Source organism: Pantherophis guttatus, chromosome 1 (assembly GCF_059756535.1).
Source record: "Pantherophis guttatus breed Tessera chromosome 1, ASM5975653v1, whole genome shotgun sequence".
Lineage (NCBI taxonomy): Eukaryota > Metazoa > Chordata > Lepidosauria > Squamata > Colubridae > Pantherophis > Pantherophis guttatus.
Genome location: NC_142063.1, coordinates 336,244,641 through 336,263,987, shown reverse-complemented (window position 1 = coordinate 336,263,987; position 19,347 = coordinate 336,244,641). Strand labels below are relative to the sequence as shown.

General features: G+C 42.2%; 1 protein-coding gene across 7 annotated transcripts in view; it reads left to right on the top strand.

Moving 5' to 3' along the window:
- The window catches only part of RAP1GAP2 (RAP1 GTPase activating protein 2), a 337,137-nt gene that overhangs the window by 291,414 nt on the left and 26,376 nt on the right, over window positions 1-19,347 (top strand). For all 7 annotated transcript variants that reach the window (XM_087883431.1, XM_034420788.3, XM_034420789.3 and 4 more), the window contains 2 exons: window positions 7,821-7,907; window positions 12,043-12,177. In XM_087883431.1, the coding sequence (XP_087739557.1) occupies window positions 7,821-7,907; window positions 12,043-12,177 (222 nt within the window). The remainder of the gene's footprint in view (window positions 1-7,820; window positions 7,908-12,042; window positions 12,178-19,347) is intronic.

Here is a 19,347-nt window from a genome sequence, read left to right as displayed (position 1 = left end):
AAGGCATTTACATCTGACAAATCCCCCTCTAAATGCCGGTTCGTTACACAACACCAATTACATTCTGATTCAGGACAATATAATACATATAATTTAGAAGTTAAATATTTGTGTTGTTTAGAAGGTAAGGGTTTTGTTAATATGTCAGCTAATTGTTCAGAAGTATCGCAATGTATTGCTTTAATGAATCCGTCTTGAGACAGTTGTCTCACATGCTTAAACTTTATATCAATATGCCTGGACCTTTGTCCAATTGCATCGGATCTGGATATTTCAATGGCCGCTTTATTGTCTTCATGCATAATAAATGGTAAGGTGGGTTTCTTCCAAACATCAGTGATCAGATCATTGAACCATACAAGGTTATTTGCAGCCTTGGACAAACAAACATATTCCGCTTCTGTAGTAGAAGTGGCTACTAGTTCTTGTTTACCAGTATACCAGTAAACTGGACAATCATTCAATAGAAAAACATAACCAGAAGTACTCTTTCTGCATGATGTATCACCAGCCCAATCTGCATCAGCATAACAAGTAATTTTTGGTTCTCTGTCATTATTGGGTTCCAACATTAAACAAAAATCTAATGTACCCTTCAGATATCTTAGAATTCTTTTGACAGCTTCCCAATGATACAAGGTTGGTTTACTAACATATCTTGACAATAGATTGAGAGGTAATGCAATATCTGGCCTAGTCCAATTAGATATATAAAGGAGTGAACCTATAACTGATCTGTAAAATGTGTTGTCTTTAAACTCAGGGGAAGATTCATCAGTGTTTCTAAGAAAATCAGTTTGCATAGGGGTGTCACAGGTTTTAGCATTATTTAAGTTACATTTGTTTAGGAGTTCGATGATTTTATCTTTCTGTGTAAGTTTGAATCCCCTTTTAGTTTTGTTAATTTGCACACCAAGGTATTTATTCACTTTACCCAGAGATTTCAGTGAGAAGTGTTCATTTAACTTATTTACAAAGATTTCCCTGCTCTCTTTATGCTTTCCAATGTATAAAATATCGTCCACGTAAATTAATACAAATTCAATATGATCATTACTCTTTTTTACAAAGAAACAGTTATCAGCAGTGGTGGCGTTGAAATCCATGGTCTTAAGTACTTTTACCAAGCAATCGTACCATCTTTTGCCGGATTGCTTTAATCCGTACAGACTCTTATTTAATAACCAAATTTCGTTCTTATTAGTGTATTGACTGTGTGGTGCTCTTACATATATTTCCTTATCTAATTTTGCATGTAAGTATGCGGTCTGTATGTCATATTGGAATACGTCCAGATTGAGTGCAGATGCTACTACAAGGGCTGTTTTGACACTCTCTGTTCTCACTGTGGGTGAATATGTATCAGTATAGTCTTCTGGATATTTTTGTGCATAGCCTTGTGCAACTAGTCTAGCCTTGTATAAGGTATTGCCTCCTTCTAAGTTCTTAATTTTATAAATCCACCTGGTACCTATAATTGTTTTATCCTTAGGTGCGATCGCAGGTGTGAATACATTTAATCCTTGTAAACTTTCCATCTCCTTTTCCATAGCTAGTTCCCATTTTTCTCTTTCTTCATGTGGAAGTTTCAATACTTCTTCATATGTATTAGGTGTTATTTGTTCTCCATTCATATGCATTATGTAATCTTTGTATTTATTTGGTATTTGGTTTCTATTGTTTCTAATAGTTCTTTCAGGCTTGCTATGGTTATCATGCAAATATCTAGCTTCCTTTTTTGTTAATGTGTCTGTCTTTATTTTATGCTGACTATTAGTCCAAGTTTTGGTTTTGTTCTTACTTTTGTTAATATTTTGATTTTCTGTTGTTCCTTCCTCGCAAGATATCGTATCTTTACATTTATTAGGAAATATTTCATTAAGGTGCAATTTTGACCAATTGGCCTGTTCATGGAACACAGCTGTTCTGGATACTATAAATTTGTTATTACTATCAATAAATCTGTACCCTTTGGTTCCAGATTCGTATCCCATGAATCTTAATCTCCTGGATACGTTTTCTCCCTTTCTCCTCAATTGTTTAGGTATGTGTACGTCTGCAGTGACTCCAAATATGTGCATGTGTGATAATTTGGGTTTTCTATTGTACATCACCTCATATGGTGTCTTATTCACAATACTGGACCAGGTTCTATTTTGAGTGTAATTCGAATAATGTAATGCCTCTGACCAAAATTGTTTGCCTAAACCAGCATCCTCTAATGTGCACCTAATCATGGTTTGTAGTGTGGAATTTTTCCTCTCTGCAACTCCATTTTGAAATGCAGAAAAAGGATTGGACGTGAAATGTAACATTCCTCTATCCTTTAACCATTGGGAGAATTCTTTAGACATGAACTCACATCCCCTATCTGTCATAATTTGCTTTATTCTGATATCATGTTGTGTTTCTATACGTTTGTAGAATTCCTTAAATTTCTGAAATGTTTCATCCTTGTGCTTTAATGTGTAAACAAAACCATATCGGCTGTAGTCATCCACTATTGTTAGGAAGTAACGTTTTCTATAGGTAATTGAGGGACTTAATGGACCAACTAAGTCCATATGTACCAAATCAAAAATATTGTTAGTTGATCTGTTAGATTTTTTTGGTCTGGGACTGGTTTTTAGTTTGGTGGACTTACATACTGAGCATTCCAAATAATTTTCACAATTTTTTATTTTGACACCTTCTGCGTGTTCAGTCATTTTTTGTACTACAGGAAAGCTTGCATGTCCTAACTTCCTGTGTAAGATGTGAGCACACTCATCATGAATTGGTTTACCTATTTTTGGTTTCTTTTCCTTGTATGTATTTTTGTGATCATGAGTTATTCTACACTCATCATTGTCACTGTTACTGACATTTTCATCATCTGCTTCAATACAATCTTCCATATTTGAATCAATGTTATGTAAACATCTTTCTTTAGTTATCAGATAGGGTAGACCTCCTTTTATCATTACAGTACCTACATTTGTTTTGTTCTTTTCTATAGTTGCTTTCCCCTTTGAGAAAACTATATTGATATCAGATTCTCTGCTTAATTTTATGGCACTTAGTATGTTGTGAGGTATTTCTGGGATTAATAATACCCCCTCTATTTTCCCTAGACCAGGCAAGGTCACATTTCCTTTGCCTAGTACTTGAACCTTTTCTTGATTAGCTACCTTTATCACAAACTTATCTTCTATAAATGAAGATAATATACTTTTGTTGTTGGTGGTGTGATTTGTTGCACCAGAATCAATAAGCCAATTGTTATTCTCATCCTGCTGTGTTCTGGTGCTGTCTTGTTTATTTAGCCCATTCAGTGACCCAGATTTCCTCTCTTTTGAATTTTCTCTACCCCTTCTACCTTCTTTGTAATTTGGTGGACTTCTATATTTGTGTCTATCTGTGGAAGATTGTCTGTAATTATATTTGCTCCTATATTCTGGTCTATGTCTCTCTCTTGAGACTTTGGGGCAGTCTCTTCTACTATGTTCCCTGGATCCACAATTGTAGCATCTAAAGGCCTCATTATGTTTATCTTGAAAGACTACTTTCCTAAAAGGTTTGTGGTCTGTTTGGTTACTGGATCGATTTTTTCTTGAATTGTCTTCTGCTATCAATTTGTTAGATAGACTTTCTATGGATAAATATCCCAAATTAATGGTATCTAAGTGTGACATAAAGCTATCCCATGATGGATCAAGTGAATTGATAATAACACTTTTCATTGTTTGATCTGAAATCACTTCCCCCCTCAATTGTAGCTCAGCTCTTATTTTGTTTAGATTTATCAAATGCTCACTTATAGAAACCCCTGGTTTTACTCTAGAGGAAAAGAAATCCTTAGACATTCTTGTGGTTGTAGCTACGCTATCGCTGTGAAATAGATTAAACATGCATTGAATTATTTCTGATACAGTTAGGTTTGGTTTGATGCTATGATACATTGCAGGAGACACGCTAGATATTATTATGAAAAATGCTCTATGATGTAAACAATCTATTTTTAAAGTCCAAGGTCTTCTTGGAGGGCTAGTTATAAAGAATAGTAAATTTTCTTTCATGAAAATAACCTGAAGCTGTTGATACCACTCTTGTAAATTAATGCCATCAATTCTAAGTTTTGGGAAGTCACTGGGTAAGTTACCTACATTATTCTGTCCATTACTTACAACCTGGGGCAGTCCGTGATCTCTCAAGTGCAGGAAATTACAGAACGGCATTGGGATGCTTGCAATGAGTCTGCACGGTTCTCTGGCCAGTTCAAGTCCTTCTGGGTCGTCTACGTAGTTTCGCACATGCGCGTTGCTCATTTCTTCTTTGGTGGCGTCGTGGAAGGTTCTCTCCCTTTCAGCTCTCTCGATCCGCTCCTCCTCAGATGAGTCGGTCTCTGGCTCGGTTTTTGGGGTTCTGGTGGTGGCGACGGTTCTTTTCTTCTTTTTGTGTGCGTTGGTATTCGATTTTGTCTGTGGTGTAGGGCGAAATCGGCATGGCTCTCTGGGCTCGGGCGTCGTCGCTTTCGAAGTCAGGATGGGAGCGTGCAGGTCTTGAGTCGCCGGTTTGATTTCTTGCTTCTTCGTAGATGTCTTGGTAATTTTCAGTCTTGGCCCAAAAGCAGCAAAAAGCGTTTTCATTGCTGATTTTACTTGAGATTTTGTTAAATCGTCTTCACTTTCTGATTTTGGATCATCTGAAGAGTTTGAGACTTCTTTCTCACTTTCTTCGTCTGATAGTGTTTTTCGCGCCAGAAATTTTGAACTGAGCGTTTTGATTGGCTCTGCTCCATTCTCTTTTGAAGTTCGTTGAAACCAAGATGGCTGCCATTCAAAATTTCGCGCGGGATCACATCTTTTCTTTTTAACAACTATTTTCTCAGTAGTCATCTCACTTACGGTTTTTTGATCTTTGGGTTTTTCTTTAATGACGTTTTTCTCTCTCGCTGCTCCGCTGTTCTTCAGCATCTCCTGGAGGTCCGCGATGAGACTTTCATCATTCTTTTGGCTTTTTAGTATCTTTAATATCTCTGACCTGAGTTCGTTATTTTCTATTTCGATTTCTTTCTGGTCATTATTTTCACTCATTAGTTCTTCTTCTTCAGTGGTGTATTCTTCGGATTCTCTCGAAATCGCATTGGTGGATTCGTTGATCATCTCTTGATCAGTTTCTATTTCTTTGCTGTAGGCCCTGGTGTTGGGCCTATCTTTCTTGGACATTTTTAATTACTTATTGAGTCAATTAACCATCCTCTGCTACCAGCTTGTTGCAATATTTTCAGGATCAGACTCAATAAAGATAATAGGAGTTAGAGCTTTAAATATATTTCTTTTTAATTATGATAGGCATTCTATATTCACTGAATATTCAAGGTAGAAGCGACGAGAATGGTGAGGGTGGCTCCTTATATATACAAGGGGTGGAGCTAGGAATGGGAGTGGTAAGTTATGAATACATTAAAGTCCAAAGAATAAGTTAACCTCTGATGTTCCATATATACATTATTTACACATTGGAGAATAAGGCATTTACATCTGACACGGTAGTTTGGCAGTTTGGGTCTCACCGGGCTCAAGGTTGACTCAGCCTTCCATCCTTCTGAGGTGGGTAAAATGAGGACCCAAATTGTTGGGGGCAATAGGCCGACTCCGTAAACCGCATAGAGAGGGCTGTAAAACACTGTGAGGCAGTATATAAATCTAAGTGCTATTACTATTTTTGGAAGTTTTACCAATATAACAGCATTTCTACTTCTCAATTAATTACTAAGGCTTTGCCACCATATTACTCTGTAGAGTAATCTCCCTCCACACCTCCAAAAAGGGACTTAAAATGACACCAATTTCATGACGTAGATTGGATTTCTGTATTGCGCTAAACCAAACTGAGAGCATTGATTTTTGTTTTAGTTTATCGTAGGACCCCAATTGTTGCAGATTACAAATCATTGTTTTATTATTCTTTTACCTTCAGGGGATATCATCATCATTGTCAATTACTTTCAATTATTATTGAGTTCCTAAGATTACATGAAATGTGACTGGTTAGGCAAAGATGTCAGGCAGGTCTAAAGTGTGGGTGCTTTTTATTTTTAAAGTTTTGGTGTTTTTTTTTTTTTAAAACCAAAAATACTCTTTAAGGGATCAGTCAGCCAGAGATTCAATATTCCTGTTGCATCAACAGAGGGATAGTTTCAAGATCACGTGAGGTGATAGTTCTGCTCTATACTGCACTAGTGAGAGAACACTTGGAGTGCTGCCTCTAGTTCTGGTCACCCAGTGGTGGGATTCAACTGGTTCGCACCACTTTGGCCGAACCACTTGTTAAATTGCTGGGTGGCCCCTCCCCTCCCCGCCCCTTCCAGAAGTCCCCACGTGCCCCATTTTGGCTCCCAGGTAAGTGCAAGGAGGCCTACTTTGACGAAAACAGCGCGGAAGTGTGTGGTGCCCCCCCTGTGGCCCATTTTTGCTCCCAGTAGGCTGCAGGGAGGCCTACTAGGCCCAAAACGGGGCCCGGGGGTGCTGTGTGGCCCCCGTGGTCTGTTTTTGCTCCCACGGGGGTGCAGGAGGCTGAGTGCTGCCTGCCACACCCCCTGGCCATGCCCACCATGGCCACGCCCACCATCCGGTCATTAGGGCAAAGAACCAGTTGTTAAATTATTTGAATCCCACCGCTGTGGTCACCATAGTACAGAAAAGATAACTGAGAACATAGAAAGAGTGCAGAGAAGAGCAACAAAGTTGATAAGGGATCTGGAGGGTAAACCATACGAAGAACGACTGAGGGAACTAGGTATATCTAGTCAAAAGTACTCTAACGAAGAGAAGAACTACGGGTAACATGATAGCAATCTTTCAGTATTTGAGGGACTGTCAAGGAAAGGGGGGGGTGTCAACCTATTCTCCAAAGCACCTGAGGGCAGGACAAGAAGTAACGTGGAAGATAATTAAAGAGAGATTTAACCTAGAACTAAGAAGAAACTTCCTGATAGAACAATTAATCAGTGGAACGGCTTACCTCTGGAAGTTATGAGTGCTCCAGCAATGGACGTTTTCAAGAGGAGACTGGACAACCATTTGTCTGGAATAGTACAGGGTCTCTTGCCTGAGCAGGGGGTTGGACTAGAAGACCTCCAAGGTCCCTTCCAACCCTATTATTCTATGTTCTCTGTAGGAAATGGTCAATAAGGTAGAATAGAATAGAATAACAGAGTTGGAAGGGACCTTGGAGGTCTTCTAGTCCAACCCCCTGCCTAGGCAGGAAACCCTACACCACTTCAGACAAATGGTTATCCAGTCTCTTCTTAAAAACTTCCAATGTTGGAGCATTCACAACTTCTGGAGACAAGCTGTTCCACTGATTAATTGTTCTAACTGTCAGGAAATTTCTCCTTAGTTCTAGGTTGCTTCTCTCCTTGATTAGTTTCCACCCATTGCTTCTTGTCCTGCCCTCAGGGGCTTTGGAAAATAGCTTGACTCCTTCTTCTTTGTGGCAGCCCCTGAGATATTGGAACACTGCCATCATGTCTCCCCTAGTCCTTCTTTTCACTAGACTTAGCCATACCCAGTTCCTGCAACCATTCTTCATATGTTTTAGCCTCCAGTCCCCTAATCATCTTTGTTGCTCTTCTCTGCAGTCTTTCTAGAGTCTCCACATCTTTTTTTACATCTACTTGATGCAGGGGAGATTATTCTTTGGAATACATTTCTGGCTCAAGTTCATTGGCCAACCATCATCTTGGAGTTTTGGAAGATGTGTTGATGATTCCCTGAAGTCGCACCCAATGAACTGGGTCATTACAGTGCTATCCTGCTTTTTTTTTCATTTCTTAGAATGCAGAATTCCGAGAGTTTCTTCTCACCAAGCTGATCAACGCAGAAAATGCCTGCTGCAAGTCAGACAAGTTTGCCAAACTTGAGGTAAAGAAAAAAATGGGGTTGCCCTTGAGGAGGTAAATAGGACAACCTGCTCAGCCCAATTACATTTTGCTTCAGGATATCAGAGATTGGCAGTCACATTTTAAAAGGACTCTTTGAAGCCAAACACCAGGTCAGAGAGGCTTGTAACATTGCCTTGCTATGAATTCTGCAGTTTTTGTGAAGTAATTCACAATTTCTGCATCGTGGTATGGATGAAAAACCTCGTGTTTCAATTCTTGCATCTCTCTGAATTTTGCAACAGAGTTCCAGGTTAGAAAAAAAAGAAAAGCAAGTGCATATATGGAATTTGGACAAAAGAAGTTTAGGGATATATTTACAATACCTTTTAGAATGTATTGAAAAACAGATTAAAAGCTGTTTGTGAATGCGTATGTATATATTATATATCTGATGAAATAATCTTATACTGAACCATACAACACTGAATGGACCAGAAACAGATTGCTCCAGGGTGGGCTTCAAAAACTTTAGCAAGGGGTTCTCTGCCCGGTTGCTGGGTGGCGTGGCCATGGTGGGCATGGTCTAGTGGGCCTCCGGCACCATGGCAATGGAGGGGGGGGAATTTTTGCCCTCCCCGGGCTCTGGAGGCTTTCCTCCCCAAGAAAACAGCCTCCCCAGGCTCTGGAGGCCCACTGGAGGCCAGAAATGGGCCCATTTCTGGCCTTCCCAAACTTCCGGTAGGCCCGTTTTTCACCCTCACTGAGCCTCTGCGCATGCCCTGCACTTACTTGTATTCAAAACAGGCCGTGTGGGGACTCCCGGGAGGGGAGGGGTGGGCGGGGCCAGCCAGGAGTGGGATTTGGGGCTTCTCCGAACTGCACAGAATCTTAGCTAGAGGTTCTCCCGAAACCCTGCGCACCCCCAACAGCCCACCCCTGGATTGCTCCATTAATCTTTATGGAAAGGCATTTTAGAAGACCCCTGGCTTAGAATAGCCAAAAGTCCCTGTTGTGTAGCATCAGCACGACAGAGGGTCAATCTGCAATCCATGGAATGCTCATGCACTTATGCGACTTCTTATGGTCTCATCTTCTTTCAGGAAGTGCTGCTGAGGGCAGACATTCCTGCAAAGAAACAATGCAGGGAGGGAGGGAGGGAGGGAGGGAGGGAGGGAGGGAAGGAAGGAAGGAAGGAAGGAAGGAAGGAAGGAAGGAAGGAAGGAGGGAAGAGGGAAGGAAGGAAGGAAGGAAAGGAAGGGAGGAGAGAGATGAGAGGGAGGAAGAAAAGGAAGGAGGGGGAAAGGAAGGAAGGAGGGTGGAAGGAGAGGAGGAGGAGGAAGAGAGGAATCATTTGACCACTTCATATTCTTAATAACTTCCCTCTCTCACCCAAACAAAACTTAAACTTGTTTCTTAGATCTAGATCTGCTTTTCCTCCAGGAACTCAATTCAGCATACCTATTAGTCCCTTCCCCTGTTTCTCTCCGTGTTGGGCTAAGAGGGAGTGACTAGCCCAAGGTCATCCAGAGAATTTCCATCGCTGAGCATGGACCGACTCTGGAGTCTCCACGGTGCTGCCCCAACACCCTAAACTCTAGACCAGTGTTGGCAAACCTTTTCAACACCAAGTGTCGAAAAGAGAAGCGCACATGCACATGTGCGTGCAGGAAACCAGAACAGCAACCGCCTGGTGCGCATGTGCCCGCCAGGAAGATGATCTTCCATTTTCCAGTGCACGCATGCACACCAGCCTCCTGGTCTTCCAGTTTTGGGCGTGCATGCACACACGAAGACCAGTTGGCCGGTGCACATGCGCATGCCGGAAACTGGAAGAGCAGCCTCCCAGGGCACATGTGCACACCAGGAAGATGATCTTCCACTTTCCAGCAAGCACATGCGTGCCAGCCAGTTGATCTTCATGCACGCATGCACGCATGCGCTCCAGAAACCAGAAGACCAGGTGGCTGGCACGGATCGTGCGCTGGAAAGTAGAAGATCATATTCCCAGCACGCACATGTGCACCGGGCGGCTGCTCTTCGGTTTCCAGCGCTCCCATGCCTGTGAAGACCAGCTGGCCGGTGCACCAGAACCCAGAAGAGCAACGGACGAAGGCTCGCGTGCCTGGAGAGATGGCTCTGCATGCCACTTCCGGCACGCGTGCCATAGGTTCGCCATCACGGCTCTAGACTGTACTGGTGCACATGCAATTGTTTGTAATAGGAAACACCTTCATGTGAAAAGTTGTTTGTGCAAAGTTTGCCGCACGTCAGTGGAATTGTTTAATCGAAAAATTCTGGCATTCTGAGACACACCGCTGTTAAACGAGCACTACAACTCAGGAGTGGGAAACTCTAGCCCCTTCCCCTGCTGTAGCACAACAGGAGGGGTTGCCTTTCCAGGCTCCCCAGTTAAAATGGCTTTCCGTGATCAAAAGCCTCCCCTGCTGATTCATGCAGAAGTCTTTGGGCGGATTAAATCTTGTTTAATCAATAGATCAGAGCTCACAGCTCTATTAATTACAGGCTTCCTGCTGAGAAAACAATATGGCCATCTCTATGAAGTCATCCGGGGTTGAGCTCAACTTGAAGGGAAATTTATCTTAAAGCCAATTAAAGCAGAGCCGCATTTGCAAATGTTCAGCTACCTCAGGCGTGTGCTCACTTTTTTTTTCTTTTTTTAAAATTCTATTTCTATTTCCGAGAACTGATCTCTATTACCGCTCAAATCTCCCAGGTGAACCAGGCATCCCACAGAAGCTGTGACCGTGTCAAAAACTAGAAAGGAAGGGAGGGAGGGAGGGAGGGAGGAAGGAAGGAAGGAAGGAAGGAAGGGAGGGAGGGAGGGAGGGAGGGAGGGAGGAAGGAAGGAAGGAAGGAAAGCTTCAGTACAAAGGGAGTCAAAAGGAGGCAGATGCCAAAAACATATTGCATCCTTTATAATGTAAGCTTCACACCTGAGCAGGGGGTTGGACTAGAAGACCTCCAAGGTCCCTTCCTACACTATTATTCTTTGTTCTATGTATGAAATGGTCAATATGATGGAGTGGAGTGGAGTGGAGTGGAGTGGAGTGGAGTGGAGTGGAGTGGAAGGGAAGGGAAGGGAAGGGAAGGGAAGGGAAGGGAAGGGAATGGAATGGAATGGAATAGAATAGAATAGAATAGAATAGAATAGAATAGAATAGAATAGAATAGAATAGAATAGAATAATAGAATAACAGAGTTGGAAGGGACCTTGGAGGTTTTCTAGTCCAACCCCCTGCTCAGGTAGGAAACCCTATACCATTTCAGACAAATGGTTGTCCAATTAATCAGTGGGACAGCTTACCTCTGGAAGTTGTGGGTGCTTCATCATTGGAAGTTTTCAAGAGGAGATTGGATAACCATTTGTCTGGAATGCTATAGGATCTCCTGAAGTTTTGTTTGCGTGAGAGAAGAAAGTTATTAAGAATATGAAGTGGTCAAATGATTCCTCCCTTCTTCCTTCTTCTCTCCTTCCACCTCCTTCCCTTTCTTTCTCTCTCTCCTCTCTCCCTCCCTCCCTCCTTCCCCCCCTCCCTTCCCTTTGCACCTTTGAGACGTGTGTCGCAACATCGTCCACATACTATTTTTATTTATTTAAAAGATGCATAAAGCCCTCCATAGTAGCACACACAACTCTAGGTGGCGGATATCAGTGTGAAAAAGACAAACAATAAAACCAATAAGGAGGAAAAGAATGAAATGAAATAAATATAAGAAAAGCCAGGCACTCAACTCATAATTACAGGTAGTCCTGGACTTATGAACATAATGGAGCCTGCATTATGGTTGTATGTCATGATGGTTGCAACTCAATTTTATGACCTTTTGTTTTTTGCAGTAATCATTAAGCAAACACTGTGGTCGTTATGTGAACCAATTGTTCATTTTGGGGCGGTTTTGCCGAAAACTGGAAGTAAATGTTGGATTTGGGCAAAACATCATAAAACACCTTAAATAGTGATTCTCAACCTCAATAACTTTAAGATGAATGGACTTCAACTCCCAGAATTCCCCAGCCAGCATGGGAGTTCCGGGAGTTGAAGTCCACACACCTTCAAGCTACCAAGGCTGAGAAAAAGTGACCCAATCCCTTTTTAGCCTTTTTAGCTCAGAACTGCAAGGCCATTTTAGAACCCGATAAACGTTGTTTCTAGGATCGAACGCGGGCGGCCTTGTTGGACAACTTGCACGATGAACTCCACGTCCACACGCAGCTGATGCTGGGCCTAGGATCCGAGGAAGACAAGCTGGAGAATGGTGGACATGGTGGATTCTTGGAATCGTTTAAGGTAAAAAAACAAAACAAAACACCGTTCTTGACTTTTTGTAATGTAGAGAAGCAGAGACATAGTTTTACTGCAAAGTGCCCCAAATTAAATACCAATGATACTTTGGCCGCTAACTTCTTTCAATGTCTGCGGAGATTCTCAGACATCCAGGTCATGGCTGTCCCCACAGTGCTTTTTCAAGAGGCAACTAGGCTCTCTTGTTTTTTCTTTGAAGATGTTTTGCTTCTCATCCAAGAAGCTTCTTCAGCTCTGACTGGATGGTGGGGAGATGGAAGGATTGATACTCCTTGCAGACAGCTGATCGTTTGCATCCTTTTAGAGAGTCATTGAGGCCACTTGGAGGTTTATCTGTGTCCTCAGGGTCATCTGCGTAGTGCAAATGGGCGTGGAGCCTTCTTGGAACTGCTGAAAGGACTGTGTTGTAAACAAGGTGGTATCCAGTGGTGGGATTCAATTTTTTTTTTACTACCGGTTCTGTAGGCGTGGTTTGGTGGGCATGGCATGGCTTGGCGGGCGTGGCAGGGGAAGGATACTGTAAAATCTCCATTCCTTCCCCACTCCAGGAAAAGGTTACTGCAAAATCCCCATTTCCTCCCAATTAGCTGGAACTCGGGAGGCAGAGAATAGATGGGGGCGGGGCCAGTCAGAGGTGGTATTTACCGGTTCTCTGAACTACACAAAATTTCCACTACTGGTTCTCCAGAACTGGTCAGAACCTGCTGAATATTTTATTTTATTAAATTTCTATACCGCCCTTCTCCCGAAGGACTCAGGGCGGTGAACAGCCAGAAGATAAAACACAGAAATACAAAATTTAAAATAAATTAAAACGAATTAAATAATTTAGGCTGAATTTTAAAATACCCCATAATTAAACAGATTAAAATTTATGTTTAAAATTTAAATTTAAAAAGGAGAAGATTTAGGCCAGGCCAGCTTGATGAAATAAAAACGTTTTAAGTGTGCAACGGTGGTACTGTATCCCTCCTCCTCTGTCACCCGAGTCCTCTCTCAACAGAGGCGGAGGGATACGACATCAACATTCTACAAAACGGTCCTTTCAACGGTTCCAAGAAGGCTCCGCACCCATTTGCACTACTCAGGTGACTCTGAGGGCACAGATAAACCTCCAACGACTCTCTAAAAGAATGCAAACGATCAGCTGCCTGCAAGGAGTATAAATCCTTCCATTTCCCCACCATCCAGTCAGAGCTGAAGAAGCTTCTTGGATGAGAAGCAAAACATCTTCAAGGAAAAACAAAGGAAGTCCAGGTACCTCTTGAAAAAGCACCTTTGGGATATCCTCTTTCAATACATTGCGTCCTTCCACCAGTCATTGCCCATCACCCAAAGGCTTGTCAGAAGCATAAGCTAAGGTCCAAAGGCTTATTGGTTTTCCCCCCTTGCTTCTGATGTTATATAGAATTGGACTTTTTTTTTTTTTTTTTTTTTTTTTTTTTTTACTCTTCTGGCATTGCAGGAGATCCCAGGGCTGATGAGGAAAAGAACAGCCAGAAAAATGTTGCAGCTGCCCTTGTACCTTTGGACAGCCTTGTTGGTCTGCTTAATAGCTTATTTACTTCTCAGCGTGTTGCCTGAATAAATGGAGAAAGGAAAGGGGGAAAAAGGAAAAGAGACTGGAGTTGCTGCTTCCAAAATGCAACAAGAAATCACAGATGTTCTTTTTCGCTTTGTTTCACAGTCTGGGGGAATTAAAAAAAAAATCAAAATCCTTTTCCATTTGATCAAACGGGAGAATAGCCTTTTTTTCCCAGTTAGATTTTTGGTTTGTCGTTTTTAAAACGGATTTGGCTTCCAAGAAGATGGCTGGGGGTGCATTTTGCTTAAAAGGCATTTGAACTATTTTGGTCCTTACATCGCCATGATGTAAAAAAGATGTTGAGACTCTAGAAAGAGTGCAGCGAAGAGCAACAAAGATGATTAGGGGACTGGACATACCCAGTTCCACAGTGGTGAAATCTGAACTGGTTTACTACCGGTTCGCTGGCTGCGCATGTACAGTACACACCAGACACCAAATGTGATGTGTGCGCACGCAGTGCACGCCAAAAGGAGGCATGCAGTAAATAGAACAGCGCGCAAAGAGGGCGGTGATCAGCTGTGGCGCGCGATCTTTTTTTTTTACTTTTAAAAGCATTGCTTTTAAAAGTAAAAAAAAAAAAGAGCCTCTGACGATCGCGCTGGGATCGTCAGAGGCTTTTTTTTACCTTTTAAAAGCATTTGTTTTACAACCTCTTTGGCCGAAGAGGTTGTAGAAAAATTGCTTTTAAAAGGCTCTGACGATCCCAGCTGAGTCGCCTGATCGTCAGAGGCTTTTTTTTTTAACTTTTAAAAGCATTTTTTTGGCTGAAGAGGTTGTAGAAAAAATGCCTTTAAAAGTTAAAAAAAAAAGCCTCTGATGATCGTGCGGCTCAGCTGGGCATGTGGGGGGGGGGGAGCGATTTTTGCTACCGGTTCTCCAAACCACCTGCCGCCATCGCTACCGAATCGGACGATCCGGTCCAAACCGGGAGCATTTCACCCCTGCAGTTCCAGCAACCGTTCTTTATATGTTTTATCCCCCAGTCCCCTAATCATCTTTGTTGCACTGCCCCCTAGAGGTGGACATGATTGGACAGAGGAAACATTTACCTTTTAGCAAACGGTCCGATTTTGGGGCAATACGGAAGGTCCACACCAGTGGTGGGTTCCTCCCGGTTCCTTCTGGTTCGGCTGAGCCGGTAGCGGTGATGATATGATGTCACCGAACCGGTTCTCCCCCCTCCGCACTCCCACCCACCCACCCACCCACGTTATTCTTACCTTTTATTTGGTCCCACCCCCAATCTATTGCTGCCTCCTGAGTCCCAGCTGATGACTAGAGGGAAAAAAACTGTTTAAACTCTTGCCGTGGGGCTTCAAAGGGCCGTCCTACAGCTGATCAGTGTTAAAAGCAAACAAATGAGTCGGGTCGTAAGTGTGAGGACTGGTCGTAAGTGCGAGGACCTTCCAGAAATGACTCTGACCAGCTAGCCACGCCCACCTAGTCACATGACCTCCAAGCCACACACACAAAATAAGCTACGCCCACAGAACCGGTAGTAAAAAAATTTAGAACCCACCCCTGGTCCACACCTCAAAACAAGTTGTTCTTGTCTCTGCTCCAAACTCAGCAGGGCTGGTGTTCATTTATTTTGAATTGAGCGACAATCTATTATCAACAGAAGAGTTTCTCATTGTAGTAAGAAGATTTAATCCAAAATTCAGAATTATCTCAAGGCATATGAGCCAGTCATCGTATTGTCTATATTTGACGACATTGGAGCATCTCTAGAATGAAATGTTTGTAGAGATTCCAAACAGACTTTTAAAACTTTCACATTAAAGCCATGTCCCAGCTTCTTTATTTATGCTGAAGATGAATCAATCACGAATGTCTATGGAGATTCTCAATCATCCAGGTCATGGTTGTCCCAAAGGTGCTTTTTTTTCAAGAGGCAACTGGACTTTCTGGTTTTTCTTTGAAGATGTTTTGCTTCTCATCCAAGAAGCTTCTTCACCTCTGACTGGATGGTGGGGAATCAAAGAAAAACCAGAAAGTCCAGTTGCCTCTTGAGAAAGCACCGTTGGGACGATCAATCATGAATTTTCAGAACTTAGGAAGGGGGTGATCGTTTTTCTGTATCCCAATTTATTTTGAGAATAGCTCTGTGTGTGCTGGTGTGGGCATCTGTGATGATTTATGAGATATTCTCTTGTATTTGTTATTTGGGGGAGAAATGGGTTCATCTCCCACCTTGATAACCCCAACGAGGCAAGACAATGCGAGAGACGATGTGGTTGTCGATAGATTTATTGTGACTAAACAAAATGCACAAAGCCAGCTGAGATCCTCAGGATTCCTTCTGCTGAAAGGCAGAGTTTCAGCACAAGCCACAGAGCAAAAGAACTGTACCCTGCAGTGTTATATTTCATAAAGCAACGACCAAACACCAGTCTGGCACTCTTTAAGATGATCCTCAACAAAGCAGCAGGGCTGCGTTCATCCTGGGAGAGAAAAAAAAATCACTGGAAAGTGAGTAATGCTTAAGCCTCTACTGATGAAGCCACCACAAAGAAGCCTCTGCCTCTTCCATTCACTGAAAGGGTAGCGAGCCATTATTTTGCGGACTTAAAAATATGTTAAGCTGACTTTGTTACAGTGGTGGGTTGCCCCCCGGTTCTGACTGGTTTGCAAGAACCGGTAGTAAAACTGGCGGGAGGCCCCGCCCACCGTCCCGGATGCGTCATCCGCTATCTGCGCGTGTGCAGAAGCAAGGCACATACGCAGAAGCAAGGCGCATGCATGAGCGAAGCAAGTGCGTGTGTGCGCGATCCTGTTGCGAACCGGTAGTAAAGATAAGTGGAACCCACCCCTGTCTTGTTGTATTTCATGGACTACCTAATGGGTCACTCTGCTCAGTCTGCTCAGTTGGATCCTTGCAGAGGTGGGCTTCATATAAGTTAACAGCCGGTTCGCCCAGAATTGAAAATATGAGCATGTGTCACACATGCGTGCTTTGCTCGCTTATGCACCTTGCACACATGCACGCTGTGTCAAAACCACAATGGTTGTATAGGACGGGATAGCTTCGCTTGCGCACGTGCCTTACACACATGCGTGCTGTGTCAAAACCACGCTGATTATATAGACGGGATAGTGCCATGGTGGATGGGCGGGCCCAGCCGCTGGCCGTAACTACCGGTTCGTGCAAACCGGTCCGAACCGGCTGAATCCCACCACTGGATCCTTGATATCTTTCCCCCTCCAGTTCCATCTTCTTGTCCCTAATTCCTGCCAAAAAATACCCAATGCTCACACAGTCTTCAAGCAGAACACAGTGGGTGCAATCACTCTTAACAGCTCGATGCCAGGGAGATTTCTGGAGAAGATGGCAGATGGAAGACAGCTCCGTGAAAAGTGGAGCCAATATTTTCAGCCGCAAACAGAGAGCTGATGAGCAGATCAGCTCCTTCAACTCTCTATGGACAAAGAGAGCATGTGAGATCAACCAAGCTGATCTCTTCAGTTGCTTCTTGTAAGAAGAATCCAGAGGGAGGGAGGATTGGAAGATGAGGGAATTCACCATAATCACTCCACCCGCAAACAGAGCCTTTTGAAAGGATGCTAACTTTGCACACCTCTTTTGGAAATTGCCTATGAACTGTTTCAAAGCAGTTTAGACACCTACAAAGTGACAAGATTGCAAACATTGGATGAGTGCCTTCAATCCTTAATATAGGAAAAGGATGTATCTTTTATCATTTTTAATAATTACAGCAAAAAACAAGATAAGGCTTTGGCTGCACAAAGTTTTAAACGGATTAGTGGCTTAAAAATGTCTGAATATTGGATTTTGAATATTAAGACATGGAAATTCTTAAAGAACAAATTCATGCTTCCATGAAAGAAAAACTGTTTCTTATATTGGAGACATAATAAGACAAGTAACTTATTATGGCTTTCAAAGATATCTTTGATGAACTGCATTGGGAATTGTGCCAGGACTTTGAACCAATTATATCAATCATGTTGCATCTTCTTGGAAACAGTCTGTTCCCAAAAGATGTACAGAAAAAGATATGCAACAAAATCTACCCGAGAAAACACGAACATTTGAATGAGAACATGTCATCCGATATAAAGGAAAAAATTGGATGAGGCTTTAAAAATTAAGAAAAACATAAAATGAGATCAGCAACTGGAACAATTTCTTTTTGCTGGACATGCAAAAGAGGCTGTTTGAAGCATTGAAAAAATTTGTGTCAAGGATCAACAACTATCTGAATGGACTAAAAAGAAAGTTTTTTTAAAAAAACATTAAATAAAGAATACAAAGTTGGTTTATTTGCTCAAGATTAAAATGTCAAGGTTCTTTCTGGATTTGCTGGTACCTGGAGTGGAAAAATATTGTTTATTTGATTCACTGAATATGGTGTTTTAGTTTTTTTCCCCTACAAACTTTTAAACTGGCTTTGTATAAGGAAGTTTTGTGAACTTGTTCTTTTTATAGGTAAAACTATCCCTCTTTGTTATTTTAAATTTTAGGGTTTTTTGCATTTTATTAGAATATTGGGATTGCTATATATTTGCTAAATCTGGATTTGTTTATAGTTAACATGGTCTATAAGCTCTTTCCCTACAGTTACTCTAGAAGTAAGGGGTATCTGTGAGATCTTTTTAAAAGGAGAAGTGATCCTTCTTTGTGATGGGAAACTAACTTTTGTTCATACTAGGATACTGGGTCCACTTTATGCCTTTTAAATAGAGTTTTGCTTACATCTAAAGTTGAGACATGCAATGTTGAGCTTTCTACCTTTTTTTCCCGAAAATAAGACCCTGCCGTATATTTTTTTTTAACCCGAAAATAAGCGCTTGGCCTTATTTTCAGGGAGGTCTTATTATTTTGGGCGCGTGGAGCAAGACGGGGCTCCTCTTGCCATCTTACCTGATTTCCAGCTCTGTCTCCTTAACCAGAGGAAATGGCGGGGACTGGCTACGCATGCATTTAAATATTTTCGAGGAGGGTTTATTTTCGGGGAGGGCTTATTTTCAGAGAGGGTTTATTTTCAGGGAGGGGTTTATTTTCACGCATGCACTCAAAAGCCCGATTGTGCTTATTATCAGGGGATGTCTTATTTTTGGGAAAACATGGTATATACTGTATATTAATTAATGTTCTATTCCATGTGCACATGGATTAGAGAACAAACGAAAGTATATGATAGCATGAAGAGAGTTAAAGAACTGAAATGGAAATGGACTGGTCACATAGCAAGAAGAACTGATGGCAGGTGATAAAAAGCATCCACGAAAGAGACCTAAAACAAGATGGATCGACGCCATCAGCAAGTATGGTGGGCCCAATTGGCAAAAGAAAGCTCAGGACCATATTGGTTGGAAACAAGAGGCCATCAACCTGCAGCAGATAGACAATGGCTAGAATCATCATCATCTTCTTTTAATGACTCCATAATCCCTTGTGGGGTGGAGTCTGGGCAACTGTATGGAGCTAGCAGTGATTTAATGGCCAGATGCCCTTCCTGGCGCCAGTGCAGAGTTTTGTTCAGCAGATATATATTTGGTGTGCCCAGAGAGAGAGAAATAACTGCCTCTACCTAGGATCGAAC